We start from the raw sequence: 21,097 nt of genomic DNA, 5'->3' as shown, positions 1-21,097 counted from the left end.
GTTACAGTTTTTATTTTTCCATTTCCAGATTCTAAGCCATTATAGAAATGCCACTCTATTTCCAAGATTTATATAGAAAATCTAGAAAACAATAAAAGATACTTCACATCTTTCTTGTTTTAAACTGAAAAAAAAAAGAAAAAAACAGTGACATTTTGTAATTATTTGGAAAACTAGAAATGGGAAATAAAATTGTTTTTTCACAAGTGAACAGGCCTTAGTGTTTGGGTATCCAGAGTCAAGGCTGTGGGATCTGGAAGAAAAAAACTCAAAAGCAAACGTGACAAGAACATCCCCAAATAACACAAGGAACTTTGCTTCAACAAAGACTATATATTTGTAACTATTGAGTAGAAATAAGATCTACTATCGAATCACACACAATGAACTTCACTTCAGCAAAGAAAAAATATTTTTAACTATGAACAGAGCTAAGATCTACCATCCAATCACAATGGAATATTACAGTTAATAAATAATACAACATGGGAGATCCCTTAAAGCTGATCTTTTGTTCTACGGGAATAAGGAGCACAGTTCTTCTGTAGAGGAACACTAGCAGTCCTAATCAAATTAAAGATACATGCTATGATGAAAACTGTCAAACTAGAAATCACAAGTGATGAATCTGGTCCTGCATGACGCCATGCCATAGATGTGTCAAGACTCACTGATGCATACCGTTTTCCAGAAAGCCTTTCCCTACAAATAAGCAATAATTAGGAGAAAAAGAACAAAAAACATAAGCACATAAGGGTTTTAAATTTCAGTTTAGACTAAATTTTGAAACTTTAAGAATACAGAAATTATGACAATTTCAATTTTAATTCAAATTTTAAGCATGGTAGAAATTAGTAGTAAAACATGGAATTTTGTTGATGAGACTTTAGAAAGTTTTACGAGGCATAATAATGCAAAATTTATAACTAAAATATCATATGAAATATATTGTGCTACGTAAGTGCCGGAACAATAAAACAACCATATTAAAAATCTTCAATTAATACAGGTTCATGAAGTAGTAAAATATTGACTTTCATACAAACATAACTAAATTAGGCATAAATGGTTGAATTGTAGTCAATATCAAAGCTCGATTTACTTAAAATTTATTCCAATCCTTCTGGTAATAATCTTTATTTACAATTAAAAAAAGGAAGATTTACTAAGATGAAAATTGCAATTTAGAGCGTTTTGAATATCAATTTTCAAGGAAATGTTGTTCCGCACTCAAATTTCTAATAAATTTCATTGAAATTTTGAGATTTGGATAAATTTAGGATGATTTGCAAAAAATATAGATGGGAAACTGGTAAGATGGCAACCAAGCACAATTCTAATTCTGAGGATGGTAAAAAGTTGAAATTGTGATGGAAATTTCACTAAATTTGTGGAAATTTAGGACCATGAATACATGGTTAACAAATGCAAATTATTCTTCAGTATTTTTTTTTGTTTTCTTTTCCCCCCAATTGAGGGCTTGCATGGTTTAGCAGATCTGGTAAACTAAGGGGAACACTTATAGCCTTGTCAACTAGCATAAAATTTTACTATAGAAGCAACTTTGGCATCAAGCATTTATCTGTAGAAAACCAGTGGGAACAATTCTTTTGGGTACATGTAAGAGATCAAATGTCCAAATTGTTAAATGTGCATGCTCTCAAAAACCAGAATATATTAGTTTATGAACTGTTTTGAATACAACAATGCAACTATTTCAATTGATGTCTATGTATAAGTACATATTTTGTGGGTCCTATATGAATTGAATCCACAAGGTTAGATAGTATGGAAATCTAATCATTATTAAGGAATCTAGTAGGCAAGTTGTATCACTAAAGCTACAAGATTTTTCCAACCTTTCATTAATACTTTTATGTTCTTGGTCATGAGTGAAAAAAGCAACACTTTTAATCCCCAGGGTTAAATACCTCATTCAAGAATTGTTTTTGATCCAAATTTTTTATTCTTTAGGAATTCATAGATAAATCTAATCTCTCATGATACATGGGATCCGGGTTGGTGTCTGCCAGTTCTTGAAATCTCCCAAGACTAACATGACTAGCAGCCACCAATCAACAACCACATTTGATATTTCCTAGTGCCAAAGCTAAAACAACATATAAAGATCTTTACGGGGAGGGTATGTGTTAATCAATCTTGTAAAACTCATTAGCATTTGTTAAACATGCTTAGCCTACTTACCTCCCTTGCTAAAAACACATTGCTTACGAAGGTGTTAATAAATTGCGTTGCTTCAATGTTTACCGCTTACTGCTTCCAGTTACTTAACATTCAATTGCTATGAATGTGTTCTTGTGGTAATATTCAGCCCATGACAGTTGGTATCAAAGCTTGGTTAATTGCTATATGAATTTAGTTGTCTTCGTTGTGGCATTGGTAAGAGACCATGCCAATCAATACCAAAAAAAAAAAATAGAAGTGCTAGAGGCACAAGCTAATACAACCAACAATATGTCCATGGAGATGGTAAAAGTCGCTGAACATGTTGATACTTCGGAGGGATCACAAAAACATCAATAGATTTCTACGATGGAGATGTTAAAGACCTCCAACATATGGTAGAAACTTTACAAGCTTAGATGGTGGAGCTGACTGCCAAATTAACCTGATGAATTTTGCTTTGGGAAACTCTTAACACTACAGAGTACGGAGGAACCAAGGTGCTTAAACGCAAAACTTTTGGGGGTTCTCGTGATGCTAACGAGTTGGAGAACTTATTTGATATGGAGCAATACTTTCGTGTGATGAGAATTGACTCAAAACAAGTGAAAGTAACAATAGCAACAATGTACTTGATTGGTGACACTAAGTTGTGGTTGCATACGAAGTATGATGAAATTGAAAATGGACTGTGTAGTTGATTGTTTAATAAACTTGAAGAGAGAACTCAAGGCCTAACTCTTTCCTAAGAATGTTGATTACAATGCTCGACGTAAACTAAGAGACCTTAAGAACAATGGTTCAATCAGAGAGTATGTGAAACAATTTCTTGCTTTGATGTTGGATATTCAGGGCATTTTGGAGAAAGACAAATTGTTCTATTTTCTTGGGGGGTTGAAATCAGGACAAGGACATAACTTCATTCACAAAGAGTTCAAGACTTTCCTACTGCACAAATTGCTGCGGAACTCTTAACTGGCTATGTTGAAGAGAGTGGCATGGGTGCAAACAACAAAACGTCTTTCAAGAAGGGCAACCCCAAAAGTGGGGGAGTCAACACCATGACATCAACTTCAAAGGAAGTTTTGTCGTCTCAATCATTCAACACACTCGATGGTAAGGGTAAGATGATGTGCTTTTAAAGTTGAGACCCACAAAGAGTTGCCGAGTGCCCTGACAAGTCATCACTCGTTGCTCTACAAGCTTCCATTACAGTGGGGGCACTACAAGATGATGAGGATGAGGAAACCCTGAGGATGAGTGCAATGTGGTTAATCAACGCATTGGAGGGGCAGACTAAAGAATCAAAAGTTACCCAAGTTAAAGGGTTAATTTTTGTGGATCAATGGATCAATGGGAAGTGTACCTATGATATGGTTGATACCGGGGCTAATCATAATTTTGTTTCACAAGAAGAAGCACAGAGACCCAACTTGTTTTTAGAGAAGGATTTATGATGCATGAAACCAGTTAACTCCACAACTTGGCCTACTTTGGGAGTAGCCAAGCAAGTGATTGTAAAGCTTGAATAGTGTGCGGGACATGCAAATTTCACAGTTGTGCTATTGGATGATTTTCAAGCGATTCTTGAAATGGAATTCTTGAGGGAGATTTAAGGCAACAACAATGTTGTTCTCTAGTTCCCTTTGTCTAATGGGAGACCATCCTACATGGTGCAAGTCATTACAAAGAAAGGGGATGATCAGAACTTCCTTTTTGCCACCCAGCTTAAGAAAGGATTGAGGCCCAGTGAACAAAAATCTTGCCACGTTGGTGGTAGATGAAGTAGGCTAAACTGTCATCCAAGCTATGTTATATGAGTATAAATTTGTGATGTTAGACAAGCTACCTCATAACTTGCCTCCATGACAGTGTGGAGCATGAAATCAAGTAGTTAAAAGGAGTGAAGCTGCTTGCTAAAGTGCCATATCGGGTGGTACCTCTAGAGCTAGTAGAGTTGAAGAAACAACTTGATGAGTTATTGGAAGCAAGATATATACATCCTTCAAAGCACCAATGTTGTTTTAGAGGAAACATGACAAGAGCATGCGGATGTGTGTGGATTGCACCACGCTTAACAAGGTGATTGCACAATAGGTATCCGTTCCATTGATCGCTGATTTGTTTCATTAGCTAAGTCATGCAAAGTACATCACCAAACTTGACTCGAGGTCAAACTACTATTAGGTGAGGATAGCAAATGAGGATGTACTGAAGATGACTTGTGTGACATGGTATAGGCCATATGAAATTTTTTGGTGATGCCATTTGGGTTGAAGAATGCACTAGTGACATTCTACACCTTGATGAGATATTTCATTAGTACCTCGACAAGTTTGTCATGGTATACGTGGATGACATAGTTGTTTACAGTTCAACTCTGGAGGAATATAAAGAGCATCTAGGAAGGCATTCAATAGGATGAAGGAGAACAGTTTGTATGTGATGAAAAAGAAGTGCTCTTCATTGAACAGAGGATTAAATTCCTTGGACATGTGATCGAATAAAGTCATATCCAAATGGATATTGAGAAGATAAGAGCTATTCAAGATTAGATGATCCTAACAATGGTGGAAAGTTGCATTCCTTTCTTGGACTTGCCAATTGTTGCAATGTCTCAAAGGGTCAACACCCAAAAAAAGGGGGTCGAATCTTTGAATCGCCTCAATCAGGTGACAAACTCAAAATCAATGAAAATGAGTAATACATGTGATGAGAAATGGGTAAATACATGGTCCAATGGAGTCACCACTAACCTATTTTTACCTTAAGTGAGGTTAGAACACCTATTTAAGATATAATATCATTTCATTGGTGTCTAAGCCATACCTAGGTCTAAGAAAAGTGATAGTCAGTGGTTTGCGCTACCAAGTAGGATTCAAATTGGTTAACAAAATGGAGACCGGTCAAATTGGTCAACTCGAGTTGACCCAAGTTGAACCGAGTTAACCCAGTCAATAGAGGTTAGGCGGGAAAGGATGCAGAGGCAATGCATAGCAGGGATGACATCATAATGATGTTACCCAACGGTTGCATCGTGTGCCATGTGGTGCCACCCGATTGGCTTCCTCCTCAACACACGGATCATAACGCGTGGCCACGATCCGACTGTTCAAAAGAAACATAAAACTGAAGGCTATGATTCTGCTTCGTGACACCACATATTAGTGACACGTGGCCCACTATTGAAGACTAAATTTTCTTTTTAAACCCTAAAATTATTTAATTCCAATTTTCTTTTTTCATTTATTTTTCTCTTCATTTCTTCTCCTCTCTCCCACCTCTCTTTGTCTTTTAGTCTCCCTTGATTGAAACCACAGCAGAGAGCCTTAGGGTTCTCTAAATTGTCGTAGCCCCTTTCACACTTCGGCATGATTCATTAGTGCCACAACATCTCCAACATGCCACCTCACTCGGGCCAGGTCACTCAGTAGTGGGCACTAAATGACTAAAACCTTGCGAAGGTCCAACTTCACTCAGGTATGGTTGTTCACCCTTTCCTTTCTTTTCTCTATTGTCTCCTCCTCTCTTTGTCCCCTTTTCTCTCTCTAGTCTCTATCTTATTTTCTAGTCTTTATTCTCTGTTCTGTTAAACCAAACAAAACCAAGCCCTATATGTCCTCTACACTCTTCTTTCTTCTTTGTCTTCCCCAAGCAAAACCCGAACCCCCACTCTCTAATCTTTTCTTTTTCTTTTCCTTTCATTTTCTCCCCAACACACAAGCCCTAGGCTTGGGTGGGCTTTAACTAGGGTTAAGGTTGGAGTTTGAATCAAGGTTAGGACTAGAGTTAAAACCATGGTTAGGCTAGGATTAGTGTCCGAGTTCAGTTAGGTTGGAATTTAACCTGGCTAAGGTTTGGGCCACAATTTGACCAAGGTTAGACCAGTCTTTGGGTCAAGGTTGAGTCGGGTTTGCATTCAAGACCTGAGTTGACCCAAAGGGGAATGGGTAAGGCTTTTGGGTTGACCCAATTAGTAATTGGGTTTAGGTCTTGCGTTAACTCAGATATGGTTGGGTTTAGATCTAGGGTTGACCTGGTTAGAAACTGGGTTTGGGACTCAGGTAGTTTTTACTTGGGCTTTGGGTTTGTTAACCCAGTTAGAAAACCAGATTTGGGTATGGGTTGGTACTGAGAGAGAATTGGGTCTAAGTTTGAAGTGTACTAGGGTTCAATCTGAATCCTAAAGTGGATCCTAATTCAAATGTTCTCAGGGATAGAGGATTCAAATATGCATATTCAGTTTTGATTAGTGGTAAAAAGTGATTCATTTAATCACATTGGCTCAGGTAGTTTTGACTTGGGCTTTTGGGTTTGTTGACCCATTTAGAAAACCAAATTCGGGCATAGGCTAGTATTGAGAGAGAGTTGGGTGAGAGTCCGAAGTGTATTAGGGTTCAGTTCGAATCGTAAAGTGGATCCTGATTCAAATGGTCTTAGGGATAGAGGATTCAAACATGCATATTCAGTTTTGATTAGTGATAGAAAGTAATTCATTTAATCACATCATAAAATGCATAACTCAAAGATTATTCTGTCCAACTGCTCAAAATGCCACAATTCAACATCCTAACTTTGATCAAACATGCTCAATCCTACAGAATTGTGCGCTTAACCACATGAAGATGAAATCAAGCAAAGTATGCGGTCAAAATTCATGCAAATCACATCAAGATTTCAGTACTTTCTGCATGTTTGCCTAATATAATCCTTCGAATGCATATGGTGATGTTAATCATTGTCTTAAAATGATGATTTAGTTACACAATAGTTCCACAATATAGTCTCACATCCAAATTGGCATATCTAACCATGCAGTAATACTAATGACAACTCTACTAATTAGTCACCACATAGACCTAGTCCGGTTACACCAAATCAAATAGTTCATCCACACTAGGCTAGATCAAATGAGATAGAGGACATTTTGCCTTTAAAACTGAGCGCAGTACCGCTTCGAGTGATGTTTCCTTCTTCTCTACACCTACTCCTTTCCTCAGAACCCCTATTTACTATCTACCTTTTTGTTCTGCACTTCAATCTCCTCTCTTTGCAGAACTCCTTTATGCTCAACTACTTGAAAATGGTCTTTCATTTCTAAAACCTTATTGCTCGAGAGTATCTCTCGTCTTCTAAGCTCGCCAAAATGGGCTTCCTCTCCTTACAGTTTTCCCAACTCCCTCTATTTTTAGGCCATTCCTTGAGCGGTTGTTCTCTACCCAAGCCATTAGAGGGAATCTCTTCAATTCTAATTTTATTTCATTTTTAATTCAAGCAAATTTGAGAGACTGCAACCTATCCAATTAGTTTGGAAGGAATTTGTGAGGGACATGGCTTACATGTGAGGTAGTTTTGGAGGAAACAAGCCTTCCTATGCATGGAAGAGTGGGCTAGATTAGGGGTGAGAGATCAATGGGCTAGCTCCAGTGTTGGGTTTGGTTTGGACTAGGTTAGGAGCAATTGATTGGACTTGGGACTGTGGGCCAAGGTCATCAAATGGTTTTAAATTGGGCTAAGGGTAGTGGGTTGACTAGATTGGGCTAAGAATGAATCTAACCACAATTTTGAGTTGGGTTACAAGTGCCAAATGGGCCTTAAATTGAAAATTTCAAGTAGCTTAGCCTCTAAGCATTCTAACTTAAATTGCCTTTGTTTTTTTGGATTCAGGTATGGATGTGGTGGGGGCTTGGCTTTAAGGCTTGAAGAAGGAACCCTCTTTTTGCTATTGTTTTTGTTTTATTTTTTGTGTATTTATTGAATTTGGTATGACTTTTGTGAAATGAATGAATGATGTAAAAAGGATAATATGATTTGTGATGGATGGACATGCATTTTATTTCAGTTGGTATGAACACAATTAAAAAACCAATTACTAATCATTTTTGGTGGATTTTCCCAAAATTAAAATTTTTAAAAGTTAAAGTTTTTCTATATAATGCCAAGACTAAATAGGGTGTCTATCAATTATTATAGAAAGTTCATGGAGGGGTATTCAAGGAGAATTGCTCCTTTGAGAGAACTGCTGAAGAAGGGTCATGGGTGGAGCTGAATAGAGAAGTGCCACGGAGCTTTTGACAACTTGAAAGATGCGATGATGGTAGATCCAATACTTGCTCTTTCGGACATCGTCAAATCCTTTGAGGTACAAACAAATGCATCACACTATGCCTTTAAGGAAAACCTTGCCAAAGATCCAATTGCAAAAAACCTCATAAAGTTGACAGAAGAGGGCAAAAGGCTCAAGTTCTTATTAGAAGATGGTTGTTGACGACATATGGTAACAGACCCCTTGTGCCTCAAGTTGGGAATATAAGGAAAGACATACTGAGAGAATTTCATGACCATGTGGGTAGGTCATCAAGGGTGGCATAGCCGTTTGGCACTGTTGAAAGGTAGAGGTACTACTAGCCACACATGCGTGATGATGTGGATGAGCATACTCAAATTAATCTCACCTGCCTACAAAAAAAGGTGGAGCAGAAGAAGATTGTAGGGCTATTGGAGCCCCTTCAAATACCAACCAAACCATGGGAAACTCTCACTTAAGTTCATCACCAATTTGCCCAGAGTGGAAAATGCAGGGTCAATACTTGTGCTTACAGACAAGTTTTCGAAGAATGGTACTTGCATACCCGCACCAAAGTACTATTTCACAGAAGAGACAACATAATTATTTTTCAAACACATTGTGAAATATTGAGATGTTCCCCAATATACTATTTGTGATTGAGAATCATGATTCACAGGCAACTTCTAGATAGAACTTTTCATAATCCTTGGTTTACAACTTGACATCGCTTCGAGTGGTACCACTTGCAAACAGATGGAGATATTAAACAAGCAACTGGAGGAGTACTTGTGCCATTTTGTCACTGCTAATTTGAAGAATTGGGTGCAGCTACTCAATGTAGCTTAGTTCGGTTTCAACAATTAAAAGATCTCAACAACTAACATGATTCCTTTTGAGCTTGTTACAAGCTAACAACCGTTGTTAACTCACATAGTGGACAAGGCGTACAAAGGAAAGAGTCCAATAGCATACATCTTCACCAATGAATGAAAAAAAAATAGAGATTGCCCAAGCCTACCTTGAGAAAGCTTCTAAATGGATGAATATGTGAGCTGATTTGGGGAGAAGACCGTTGCAATTCAACGTGGGTGAGTTGGTGTTTGTTATGATCAGTCTTGAACAAATCAAGTCTCTATGGGGTCGAGATAGGAGACTATTTTTCAAATATGAAGAACCAGTCCCTGTCTTGGCTAAAGTCAAGAAGGCCTCCTACAAAGTTGATCCTTTGGCTTGAGTGCATCTCGTGTTTCATATCAGCTACCTCAAGTCATTCAAAGCCAACACTAAAGAACCAAGAAAAAGTTAGTTAATCAAAGTACAACTTGACAAAAGAGAACTTGAAGTCATCCTTGGAGACAAAGAATTCACATCACCAAAGAAGCAGCAAGAGTTCTTAGTGAAGTGGAAAGGCCTTGGAGATGAAGAAATCAATTGGATTTTAGTGAAAGACATGCAAATATTCATGGACCAAGTTAAAGAGTACCTAGTGTCAAAGTCTGTGAGGATGTTAACTGTAGAGAAGGAGAATGAATCAATTGTATATTTAATTGTGTATTATTTACATACTTGGGTCCCTATTTAACATGTACACAGAATAAAATATGGAAAAACAGAAGAGGACACAACTTGCAGTTGAGATGTATATTCAGCTTCGGTGGGGGGTCTCAATTTAAAGCCTCTAGCTTACGGCAAGATCTCATGGTAGGCAGCCATCATTCACCAACCGTGGCCGTCGTTCACACTGCTGAATTTCTACACTGCCCTTCAAGTTGGATTATAAATGTTGGCCATATCCAACTTGTATGTGAAATCATCAAAACTTTGTCGAGGTAGTCCTTTGGTGAAGATGTCGGCTGCTTGTTCTTTGGTAGGAACATAAGTCATGCAAATGGTTCCTTCTTCAACCTTTTCCTTGATAAAGTGCTTGTCCACTTCTACATGTTTGGTCCTATCATGCTGGACTGGATTGAGAGAGATGTTAATGGCTGCTTTGTTATCACAGTAGAGTTTGATAGGGGGACTTTACCGTGGCATGCAACTCCTCTAAGAGTTTCCGTAACAACAATCATTCACATATCCCTTGCGCCACTGCTCTGAACTCTGCTTCAGCACTACTTCTGGCCACAACGTTCTGTTTTTTGCTTCTCCAAGTCACCAAGTTTCCCCATAAAAAGGTGCAGTACCCGAAAGTGGACCTTCTATCTTTTGCTGATCCTGCCCAACCAGCATCTATGAAGACTTCTATTTCTTTGTTTTCACATTTTTTGAAGAATAGTCCTTTGCCCGAAGATCCCTTGAGATATCTAAGAATCATGTACACCACTTCTAGGTGACTTTCCCTTGGTGAATGCATGTGTTGACTCACCACACTTACTGAAAATGCAATGTCGGGTCTAGTGTGTGATAAGTAAATTAGTTTTCCAACTAATCTCTGATACCTTTCTCGTTCAACAGGTTTTCCGATGTCTTCTCTTTTTTTCCTGCTTCAATGGGGGTATCGCTTGGTTTGCACCCAAGCATGCCGGTTTCACTTAGGAGGTCTAGGATATACTTCCTCTGAGAAACACCGATCCCCTTCTTTGATCTAGCAACTTCTATCCCCAAAAAATACTGCATTTGTCCCAAATCTTTTACCTCAAACTCAGTTGCCAAGACTTTCTTCAACCAGTCCATCTCTGCTATGTTGTCTCTAGTTAGGATGATGTCATCGACATATACAATCAAAATTGTATTCTTCCCATCTTTAGACTGCCGGAAGAACATAGTATGGTCTGATTGTCCTTGCCGATATCCTTGGCTCCTAATCACCTTTGTCAATCTATCGAACCAGGCTCTTGGAGACTGTTTGAGTCCATACAAGGACCTTTTGAGTTTGCATACTCTTTTTTCTTCACCCCTTTCACAAAAACTTGGTGGTATCTTCATGAAGACTTCATCTTCTAATTTGCCATTCAAAAAAGCATTCTTGATGTCAAGTTGCTGGAGTGGCCAATCCAGGTTGGCTGCTAAGGCTAGGAGAACTCGAACGGTATTCAGTTTTGCCACGGGTGCAAAAGTCTCTGTGTAGTCAATGCCATAAGTTTGAGTAAACCCTTTTGCAACAAGGCGGGCTTTGCACCGTTCCACTGTCCCATCAGCTTTGTATTTTACAGTAAACACTCATTTGAAGCCCACTGGTTTCTTCCCTCTCGGTAGATTCATCACATCCCACATTCCATTTTTCCAAGGCCCGCATTTCCTCCATAACTGCCTCTCTCCATTCAGGGATCTCAAGGGCTTCCTGAATAATCTTTGGAATTTTTATCCTGCCAAGATTAGAGGTAAAAGCACGACACCCTATACACAAAGTGTTGTAAGACATGAATTTGGAAATGGGATGGAGAGTACATGACCGAGTTTGTTTTCTTAGAGCAATGGGTAAATTGAGATCAGCATGTGCAGGTTTATCAAAGGAGGACTCGAGATTACTTGAAGACATTACCTGATTAGGAGTGAATGAAGACTCATGGTTGCTTGGATCTATCACCGGTTCCAACTCTTTTGGTGCCTCAGGTATGAGATTCTCCATGTCCTTTAATTTTGGCTTTCTTGAGTAGACAAGTATCTCCTTGTTATATTGTTTTCCTACTTTTCCCCCTGAATTCAAGTTTTCTTCTGTATTTGGCAAATTAGAAACACTTTTCAAGATAGGCTCAGTGTTTGGGACATGCTCAGGCTCAGTAAAGGTATTGAAGTCCAAAACTTGAGTTTCTTTACTATTCAAAGTATCCCCCTAAAGCAAGGGCTTTTGGAAGTACGGAGTAGCTTCAAAGAAAGTAACATCAAGACTAACAAATACCCTTTTTGTTGCAGGATCATAACATTTGTACCCTTTTTGGGTAGGATAATAGCCAAGAAAGACACACTTGAGGGCATGTGGATCCAGTTTATGTCGTTGATGTATATGGACAAAAGCAATACAACCAAACACTATGAGAGAGAGATTTAAGCTGAGACGAGAGTTTGGAAAAAATGCTTAGAATTTTTTAAGAGGTGAGGCAAAAGAGAGAACTCGACTAGGCATTCTTTTAATGAGATATGTAGCTGTGAGAATGGCATCATCCCAAAACATTTCTGGCAAATTGGTGGTAAACAGCAATGCACGAGCTACTTCAAGGATATGTCTCTTTTTTTGTTCGACAACCCCTTTTTGTTGGGGGTGTCGACACAAGAACTTTGATGAATTATTCCATGATCTTGCAGAAAATTTCCCAGAATACAATTAAAATATTCTGTGTCGTTATCTGTATGCATAATTTGAATTTTTGTGTGAAATTGTGTTTAAATCATGGAATGAAAATTGATAAACACAGAACGCACTTTAGTTTTGACTTTTAACAAGTATACCCAACAAATACAAGTGTGGTCATCAATAAAAGTAACAAACCATTTTGGGTGGGTATAATTGAGAGTGCTAGACGGACCCAATACATCACTGTGAATCATAGTAAACGGTGAGGTTGGTTTGTATTTGGACTTTGAGAAAGAAGTACGTTGGTGTTTTGCAATTTCACAAATCTCACATTGAAAATCAAATGATGTTTTATTTGAACAAATGGAAGGAAATAACTGTCTCAAATACTGGAAATTGGGATGACCCATTCTAAAATGTCATAACAAAATATCACTATCCTTAGGAACAGATGTAGAATCACAGATAGCAATTTGACGTTGTTCATTCACATTAGCCTCCTAAAAGTAGTAGAGTCCCTCACACTCCTTAGCACAGTCAATTGTCTTCCTCGATGATAGGTTCTGAAAAACACAATCAGAGGAAAGAAATTTAACAAAACAATTGGAATTCTTAGTTAACTGGCTAATGGATAGTAAGTTGCAGGATAAATTAGGAACATGAAGAACGGACTCTAGTGTGATGGAGTCAGAGAGTCGGATATTCCCTTTGCCTGCGACAGACGAGAGTGATCCATCTGCAATTTTAACTTTTAAATTTCCAACACAAAGTGAATATAATGAGAAAAGATGATAGGCATCGGTCATGTGGTCAAAGACACTAGAATCAATAATCCAAGGAGTTTTGGATCTAGAGGTTATACTCAAGGCTTGCTAAAAATTACCTCTTTGGGCTAAAGAACCCAAAGAAATATTTGTGGAAGACTGACTTGAAGTTTGAAAGGTAGAGAACATCTTGTAGAGTTGTTCCAACTGCTCAGAGTTAAATGCACCGCCTTAATTGGAACTATAATTGCTTTTCTTCCCTTGAGGTCTCTCGGCTTGATTATCAACCATGGCCCCCATTTTCGTTGCCTTGTCGTAGCTTCCAATCAGTTGGTTTCCTATGCATCTCCCAACACGTCTCCTCAATGTGGCCAGCTTTTCGACATTGTTCACACTAGGGGCATCCCTTTTGTTGTCTTTAACTAGATTTTGGAAGAGTCCCTCGAGACACCAAGGCAAACATTTATAGTCCAGTATGGTCAATGGAGACTATCTCCTTGCACCTACTTTCTTCTTGTCTCACTTTTGAGAAAACTTCGCGTGTTGATGGCAAGGCACGACAACCCAGAATTCTTCCACGGACATCATTAAGGGCCCGATTTCAACAAGCAAGAAACTCAAACACCGTTTCATTTTTGAGGCGTTTTTCATATCAGACACTATCTCCCAAGCATTCCCACTCTTCTTCGAAACTCAGATCAAGTTCCTACCAAAGAGTAGTCATTGCCATATAGTAATCCGTACCATCCCTTTCTCCCTGCTTCATTTGCCATAGTCGCGTCTTAAGCTCGAAGATTTGGGAGGAGTTCTCAGCGTCAGAGTAGGTCTCACGGACAGCATCCCAAACTTCCTTTGCCGACGACAAGAAGAGATAAGTCCTCTCGATCGACGGCTTCATGGAGTTCAACAGCCACGCCGTGACCATGGAATTCTCCGATTTCCATTTCTAAAGGGCGGCATCTTCGGTTGGGACAGGTCTTCATGTCTCACCGATAAGAAATCGCAACTTTCCCTTGCCATCGATCACAAGTTTGATCGATTGCGCCCATTCTCGAAAATTCTTGACATTCATCTTCTCCACCGTGAGCTGGAAGGACGAGTTGTCGAGTCTTGTTGAGCCCATGGGGGAGATAGCTTCATTCTCACCCTCATAAGATTCAAAGGTCATCGAACCTCTGCTTTGCCCGGCGGTTTCCACCATTGATAGCTAGGTTTAATCTCCTAACTTTGATACCATGTAGAGAATGAGAATGAATCAATTGTATATTCAATTGTGTATTCTTTACATACTCGAGTCCCCATTTAAAATGTACACAGAAAATAAAATATGGAAAAACAGAAGAGGACACAAATTGCAGTTGAGATGCATATTTCAGCTTCGGTGGTGGTGGCTCACCTACCATGGTAGGCAGCCGTCATTCACCAACCGTGGCCATCGTTCACACTGCTGGATTTCTACATTAACCACATATTTAGGGAAGGATGTCACAAGCCAAGCTTGTTCAAGGCATTATGCTTGCCTGTGACCGCTTGTCTTATGTGCACGGGATGGGTTACCATCATGTAAATAGTAGTACAAGTTTTAAGCTTTGAGTAGGTGTAAGATTTAGTGTAAAAGGGGAGTATGACTCCTCGGACAATTTGATGTTTCCTACTACTAGAGCTAAAATAGCATATAAAGGTTTTTAGAAGAAGGATGAGTGTTCATCAGTCTTGTAAAACTCACTAGCATTTGTTAAATGTGTTCAGCCTACTTGCTTCCCTTGCTAAACAAACTTTGCTTTTGGAGGTTTTGTTAATGAATTATGTTCAATGTTTACGGCTTGCTTGCCATTTGTTTTCATGAATTGCTTATTGCTTCCACCTACTTTACATTCAACTGCTGTGAATGTGTTCTTGAGGTAAACCACAGTAATCTTTCACTAACTGGTTAAACAAAAATGTTTTAGCTGATACTGTGCGGCCTTTCACAAGGTGTGAAATATTCAGCCCATGACACAAACACGCTTTTCTTTTCTTTTTTCTAATTGTTGCTAACCTCTCATCACTCTTCTTCTCATTGTTGTTGCACATGTTTTTCTCACTCTTTTTTGTCAAATTTATTTATTTATTTATTTATTTATTTTTAATAGCTGAGGCATCCGACTGTAAATTGATTAGTTCAAGACAGGTAGAGGCTGTAGAGCAGCAACCCCTATCCCTAGTGCCCACTTAAATATGCGTGAGAGCTGAGTGCTGAGTGCTGATTTATCTAACTAATGTGTTATCTGTTAAGACCTATGGACGAAAAATGTGTTGCTCTTTCTTCATAATGTGTTGTTCTTCATTTATTAATTAGGGGGTGCATATATAATTTGTAATGGCTTCAAAAAGCTCGCTATCTCCTAAATCTATCATTAGTAAGTAAATATGCAACTAGTGTTTGTCTTTTAGATGAAAATGCTCCCTCTGTTGGTCAATGTGAATAAAACTGGAAGGCTGAATGAGGGAGGTGGAAACACATGTAAGAGTATTACCAGGATTTTATTTATTCTTTAATTCTACTCTAAAGCAACAAACAATCCTATTGTTGGTTCATTACTCCTGGCTATAAGCCTATAATGTACTACGAACTATTTGTCTTACAAAAGGAGAAAGCACATATTGAGAAGGACAAATGCCATTCTCATCAAAATTGAGAATATCACAATGTACTTTCTATGCAAAATTTCACCATGTTTTCAAGCTTAATTTTATACTTGAACAAATATTTTTCTTTATGAATTCTTTATGTAACGAGTAAATTAAAAAAAGGCTCCAACGCCTAACATGAGTACAAGATGTCTGCCACATCCATGACAATAAAATAAACAGCGAGTGTACATCTCCAGAAAAGAATTTGACACTACCGCATTCAAAGACAGGATTAAGTATACTGGCACAAAAACAACCAGAATTATTTAGTACCCACTGCAAAAATCTTTAACCTAAATGGCACTCCCAACCCAAAATTGCAACATTGCGCTTACTTAAAAAAAATGAAAAGATTAATGACAGCAAATAAAATTAATTTGAGAGAATTTTTAGTTATGAAAAATACTCCATTTCTTTTCCTGTGGAATTGTTTACAATCTACGAAGGGGAAGCTAAGCCATCTGCTGTGAATATATGCAATAAAGTTTCAGAAGTTCTAACTCAGATTTACAAATACATACCATAGATGCTTCATATAAACTACAAGCCTTTTAATGATTGAAAGGAAACATTTTTCATGCTCCTGCCAAACCCACTTTTGCCTCCACCCTTTGCTTTTAATCTTTTTGTAACATATTATCCTTCTATTGACAACATAACCAGTGACATCATTTGATTTTTCCATTCCTAATTATCTGTACAATTTTATGTGTTGCTTGAGTATATTAACATTTAATGGTTTCTAAAAAATTTTATCATACTCCACAGCGGCAACTTAGCTAGGGATCATTAAAATTGATGCCCAAGACATAAGAAAGCAAGATATGAGTATTGTTATTGCTTTTATCTTTTTGAAGTTTGGAGAGAAGCTGTAGGCCAGAATTTAGAAAATAATAGAACCCAAACATACCCAAAGAAGCCCTTCATCGAGTTCCAAAAGGACTTAACACGTCCGCATGCTTGGCTTGAAGCATGGTTTTGTCCATGTCGGATATTAAGCTTGCGAAAATCACCTTGAATTGTTCCTAGAATGGTACATTGGGAAAGAAAAAGATAATGCTCCTGAGTAATATCTTCCAAAAAAGCAATTCAATCTTCAGAAGTTTCCCCAATCATGACTAATATTTGAACGGGAAGGAAAGGAATACCATTCAAAGAGGGTGACCTGCCTTTCAAGGATGCATTAAGCGAAGCCAACTTCTCAATGAGTGCACGCTCTGTATCACTGTCACCAAAATCTTAAGAGTGAAAATAGCAAACGAACATTCTTTTGAGTTAAAATAGTAACTGAACAGTCTCATAGCATATGGAATAATAATTACATAATATCAAACTATCTACATGAGGGTAAACAACTGAGCACACTTTAAATTTGTCTTGAGATCCCAAAGCAGCAGTTACTGTCAAATAAATAGTCCCATACAAGTTCTGCTAAAGAATGAAAATATGTGATATGTATTAAAGCATGTTCAATCTTTTAAAGTCCTTAATGCACTAATAAAATTTCTTCCACTCCCTATAAATTCTTGCTCCTATAATGGTTAAATTAAAGAATGTCAAGTACATAATTTATAGACTTTAGATAAAAAAGAAGGGGAAAATCACACAAACCCTCGTCCTTTAACTCAAAAACAAAGAGGTACTTTTGGTTTCATTACAACCACTAAACCCCTTGTACTTTCCAAAACTATATCAAATCACAATCTCCTTCATTTGCATCAATAAGTTCTAGAAAGACCAAAATATCCACAACCAATTAATCAAATTAGGATATTAATTAATTTGATTAATATTGATGCAAAGTTCAATCCTTATTCTCTCCTCATCAGCGGCAAACACACCAAATCAATACCCTAGATATCCACTTATGGGCCAGTAAATGATGGCTTGTCAATAGCAGCAGGCAAGAAGCTGTCTTAAGTCCTTTATTTTCTTTAGCTGGTTGTTGATTAGCTTCAGTCAGCCTTGCCTTTCTAGAATTTTGGAATTCCTATAGGTGTAACTAGAGATTATTAGAGATTTCCTTTGGTATGAGGATGGGGGAATTCCTCTTCATTTTTTTTCCTATTTTGGAATCCCTATAGGTGTAACTAGAGATTATTAGAGATTTCCTTTGGTATGAGATTGGGGAAAAGAGGAGTCATATGGTTAATTGGGAGATAGTTTGTGGGTCTAAGAAGGAAGGTTCGCAGGTCTTGGTAAGTTGGTGTCTAGAAACGCTGCTTTTATGGGCAAAATAGCTTTGGCACTGTCGACACCCCAATTATAACCAGGCCTCCCCAAGAAGACCTGGCATAACTAGAATTGACTTGGCATCCTGGAAACGAGAGGACCCGATCGAGTCTCGGTTGTTTCCAAAAAAAATAATAAGTTTCAGATGTTCTCAAAGTAGAGTCCTCTTAGTTCTTAAATCAAGTCCTGTTTTATCTTAAATTGGAATCTTGTTATAAAATTGAGTCTCAGTAGTAGTAGTAGTATAAGTCTCTTTTGTTTTAAAATGGAATCTTTCAACTTGAGCATTTTTAATTTTTAAATTGACTTTTTCTAAATTTTCAATTTTTTCGGAGTCGAGTCATTTAATTTTTGAAATTGAACATTTTTATCGAGTTGTCTTTCAGAGTCTAGGTCCTTCCAATTTCCGGGAATCAAGCTTTATTTTTAAACTCGGGACTTCCCTTTTGGGAAGATAAAAAATTGGCCAAGCAAAATGAAAGAAATTCAAAAATAAAATAAAATAAAAAGGGAAATACATGTGCAGAAATGATTCCCTCCCATAACACCATTAACAGAACCGCGCGTGTATGGGGAAAAGATTTTTTCTGTTAGAACAGCTTTTAGGCGCAAATTGCCAGACTCCCTATAAAGAGAGGCTCGGCACAGACACGGGCAAAAGAGGGCCGAGGGCACTGTTCATCTTCTCCATCCGTCCACTCCCTCTCTAGCATTGATTTCCATTTTTCACTATTCACCAACCACCTTCCTCTTTCCCTCGCTCTCGGGTCTCCCTCACACCGCCGCTCAAACCGGCCACCATCAACCAACCTCAGTCCCAGCAACACTCCCCCAGCAGTAGCGAACACCATCTCCCTCCACTACCACCATCACTGCAGTTCCCCATGGCCAGACCAGAGCCACCTAAACCACCCTCCATCTTCGGCCTCACCCTTTACTAGATCTTAGGCCGTGCCTCCACAGCTCCGTCGAAGCTCTCCTTCACCTCCCCCCTTTTGTCATCACGGCAAGCAGCAGAACCGGCACCATCGCCCTTCGCCTCTCTTTGAACACCCGCACGCCACACCAACCTCCCCGCTCTCAGATCCCTTCCCGTCTTTGTTCACTGCGTCACCGCCCTCATCCCTCTAGCCACCTCACCAGCTTCATCCTTGCAAGCACAGCTTTGGCCACGGTTCTATACCTTTGCAGATCCAATCATTCCACGGCCACCATTACAACTACTCCCCAACTCCCTAGCCATCGTGGTTGGTACGCAACACCACTGACCAAGCCCATGTTCATCTCCACCACCCTCCACCATCACCATCATCATCTCCATCGCCTCCCTCACCAGCCGCAAGTCCCCACGACCACCACTAGATCCATCATCCTCGGCTGCAGGCTCCACCAGATCTGACCACCCTCTCGGTTTCACCGCAGCAATAGATCATCGGCATTCTCACTCCCAGATCTTCACAGCCAGACTCTCAACACTAACTCCACCCCCCTCTCGGCCTCCACCTCACCTACAACTCCAGCAACCACCCAAACCACCTTCCATCTTCATAAATCTCAAACCACCCGCAGGCTCTCTCACTAGCCTACTTATCCCTTCTCAGCCAACCTCCAGATCTCACTATCTCTTGCTACCTCACCTCCCTCAGCTCTCCTTACATAGTCCTCGCTGCTCCCCCATCTCTAGACTCGCCCTCCTCTCTCTCGCTCAGCAACAGATTAGCTAGCTCTATTAAAAAGATAGCAAAAGAGATTTTAAGCGAATCAAGGGGAAGATTCTCAAATAACAAAGAAAGTTGGTGGTGGGATAAAGATGTACAAAAAGCCGTAAAGACAAAAAGAATTTGGTATAAAACGTGGCAAAAATGTAGAAACATGGATAACTTTGAAAAGTATAAAGAGGTGTGAGAAAAGATGCAAAAAAGACCATTAGTGAAGCGAAATAAAGATCATTTAATAGTTTGTATGATAGATTAGAGACAAAAGAAGGGGAAAGAGATATATTGAAACTTGCTAAAGCTAGAGAAAGGAAGAGTAAGGACTTAGGAAATGTAAAACGCATAAAAAGTTAGGATGATATTGTCTTGGTTAAGGATGAAGATATTAAAGAAATATAGCGAAGTTACTTTAGTAAGTTGTTTAATGAAAACTAAATAGAAGGCTTAAGCCTAGATTTGACAAGTGAGGAAAAGACTAAAAATATGAGATTTATTCGCAAAATTAGAGTTAACAAAGTTAAGTTTGCACTAAAAAGGATGAAAAAATGGGAAAAATATAGTACTGGATAACATCCCAATTGAAGTTTGGAAATGCTTAGGTGATAACGAAATTATATAGTTAACTAATTTATTTAATACAATTATAAAAACTAAGAAAAGGCCAGATGAATGGAGAAAAAGCACTTTAATACCTATATACAAAAATAAAGGAGATATTCAAAATTGTAATAACTATCGTGGAATTAAACTTATGAGTCATATGATGAAACTATAGGAAAGGGTAGTTGAACAAAGATTAAGGTTAGAAACGAAGGTCTTGGAAAATTAATTTGGTTTTATGCTTGGGAGATCTACCACAGAAGTTATATATCTTTTAAGAAGATTAATGGAAAAGTTTAGGGAAAAGAAGAGAGACTTGCATATGATATTTATTGACCTTGAGAAAGCATATAATAGGATACCTAGGGAAGTTCTACAGTGTGTTTTAGAAAAAAAAAAAGTGTATGTAGTAAGTATACTGATGTCATTAAGGATAAGTACGATGGAGTAATGACTAGTGTAAGGACTATAGATGGAGAAACTAGAGAATTTCCAATCACCATAGGTGTACATCAAGGATCTGCTTTGAGTCCTTATCTTTTCGCTTTAGTGATGGACCAACTGACTAAGAGTTTTCAAAAAGAGGTTCCATGGTGTATGTTGTTTGCAGATGATATTGTATTAATTG

At 38.4% G+C, this 21,097-nt stretch overlaps 1 protein-coding gene across 3 annotated transcripts in view; it reads right to left on the bottom strand.

Moving 5' to 3' along the window:
• Window positions 1-311: 311 nt before the first annotated feature.
• The window catches only part of LOC131146802 (uncharacterized), a 90,932-nt gene continuing 70,146 nt past the window's right edge, over window positions 312-21,097 (bottom strand). Inside the window, exons 9-11 of one of the 3 annotated variants that reach the window (XM_058096595.1) lie at window positions 17,071-17,147; window positions 16,833-16,947; window positions 312-702 (exon numbers count right to left, since the gene is read on the bottom strand). In XM_058096595.1, coding sequence (XP_057952578.1) covers window positions 498-702; window positions 16,833-16,947; window positions 17,071-17,147 — 397 coding nt within the window. In that variant the 3' untranslated portion in view covers window positions 312-497. Of the gene's footprint in view, window positions 703-16,832; window positions 16,948-17,070; window positions 17,148-21,097 lie in introns of those variants that run through there. The other 2 variants (XM_058096596.1, XR_009134456.1) reach the window with 2 other exon arrangements.

Source organism: Malania oleifera, chromosome 13 (assembly GCF_029873635.1).
Source record: "Malania oleifera isolate guangnan ecotype guangnan chromosome 13, ASM2987363v1, whole genome shotgun sequence".
Taxonomy (NCBI): Eukaryota; Viridiplantae; Streptophyta; class Magnoliopsida; order Santalales; family Ximeniaceae; genus Malania; species Malania oleifera.
The sequence above is the reverse complement of the archived record's forward strand: the minus strand, read 5'-3'. Positions and strand labels throughout refer to the sequence as shown.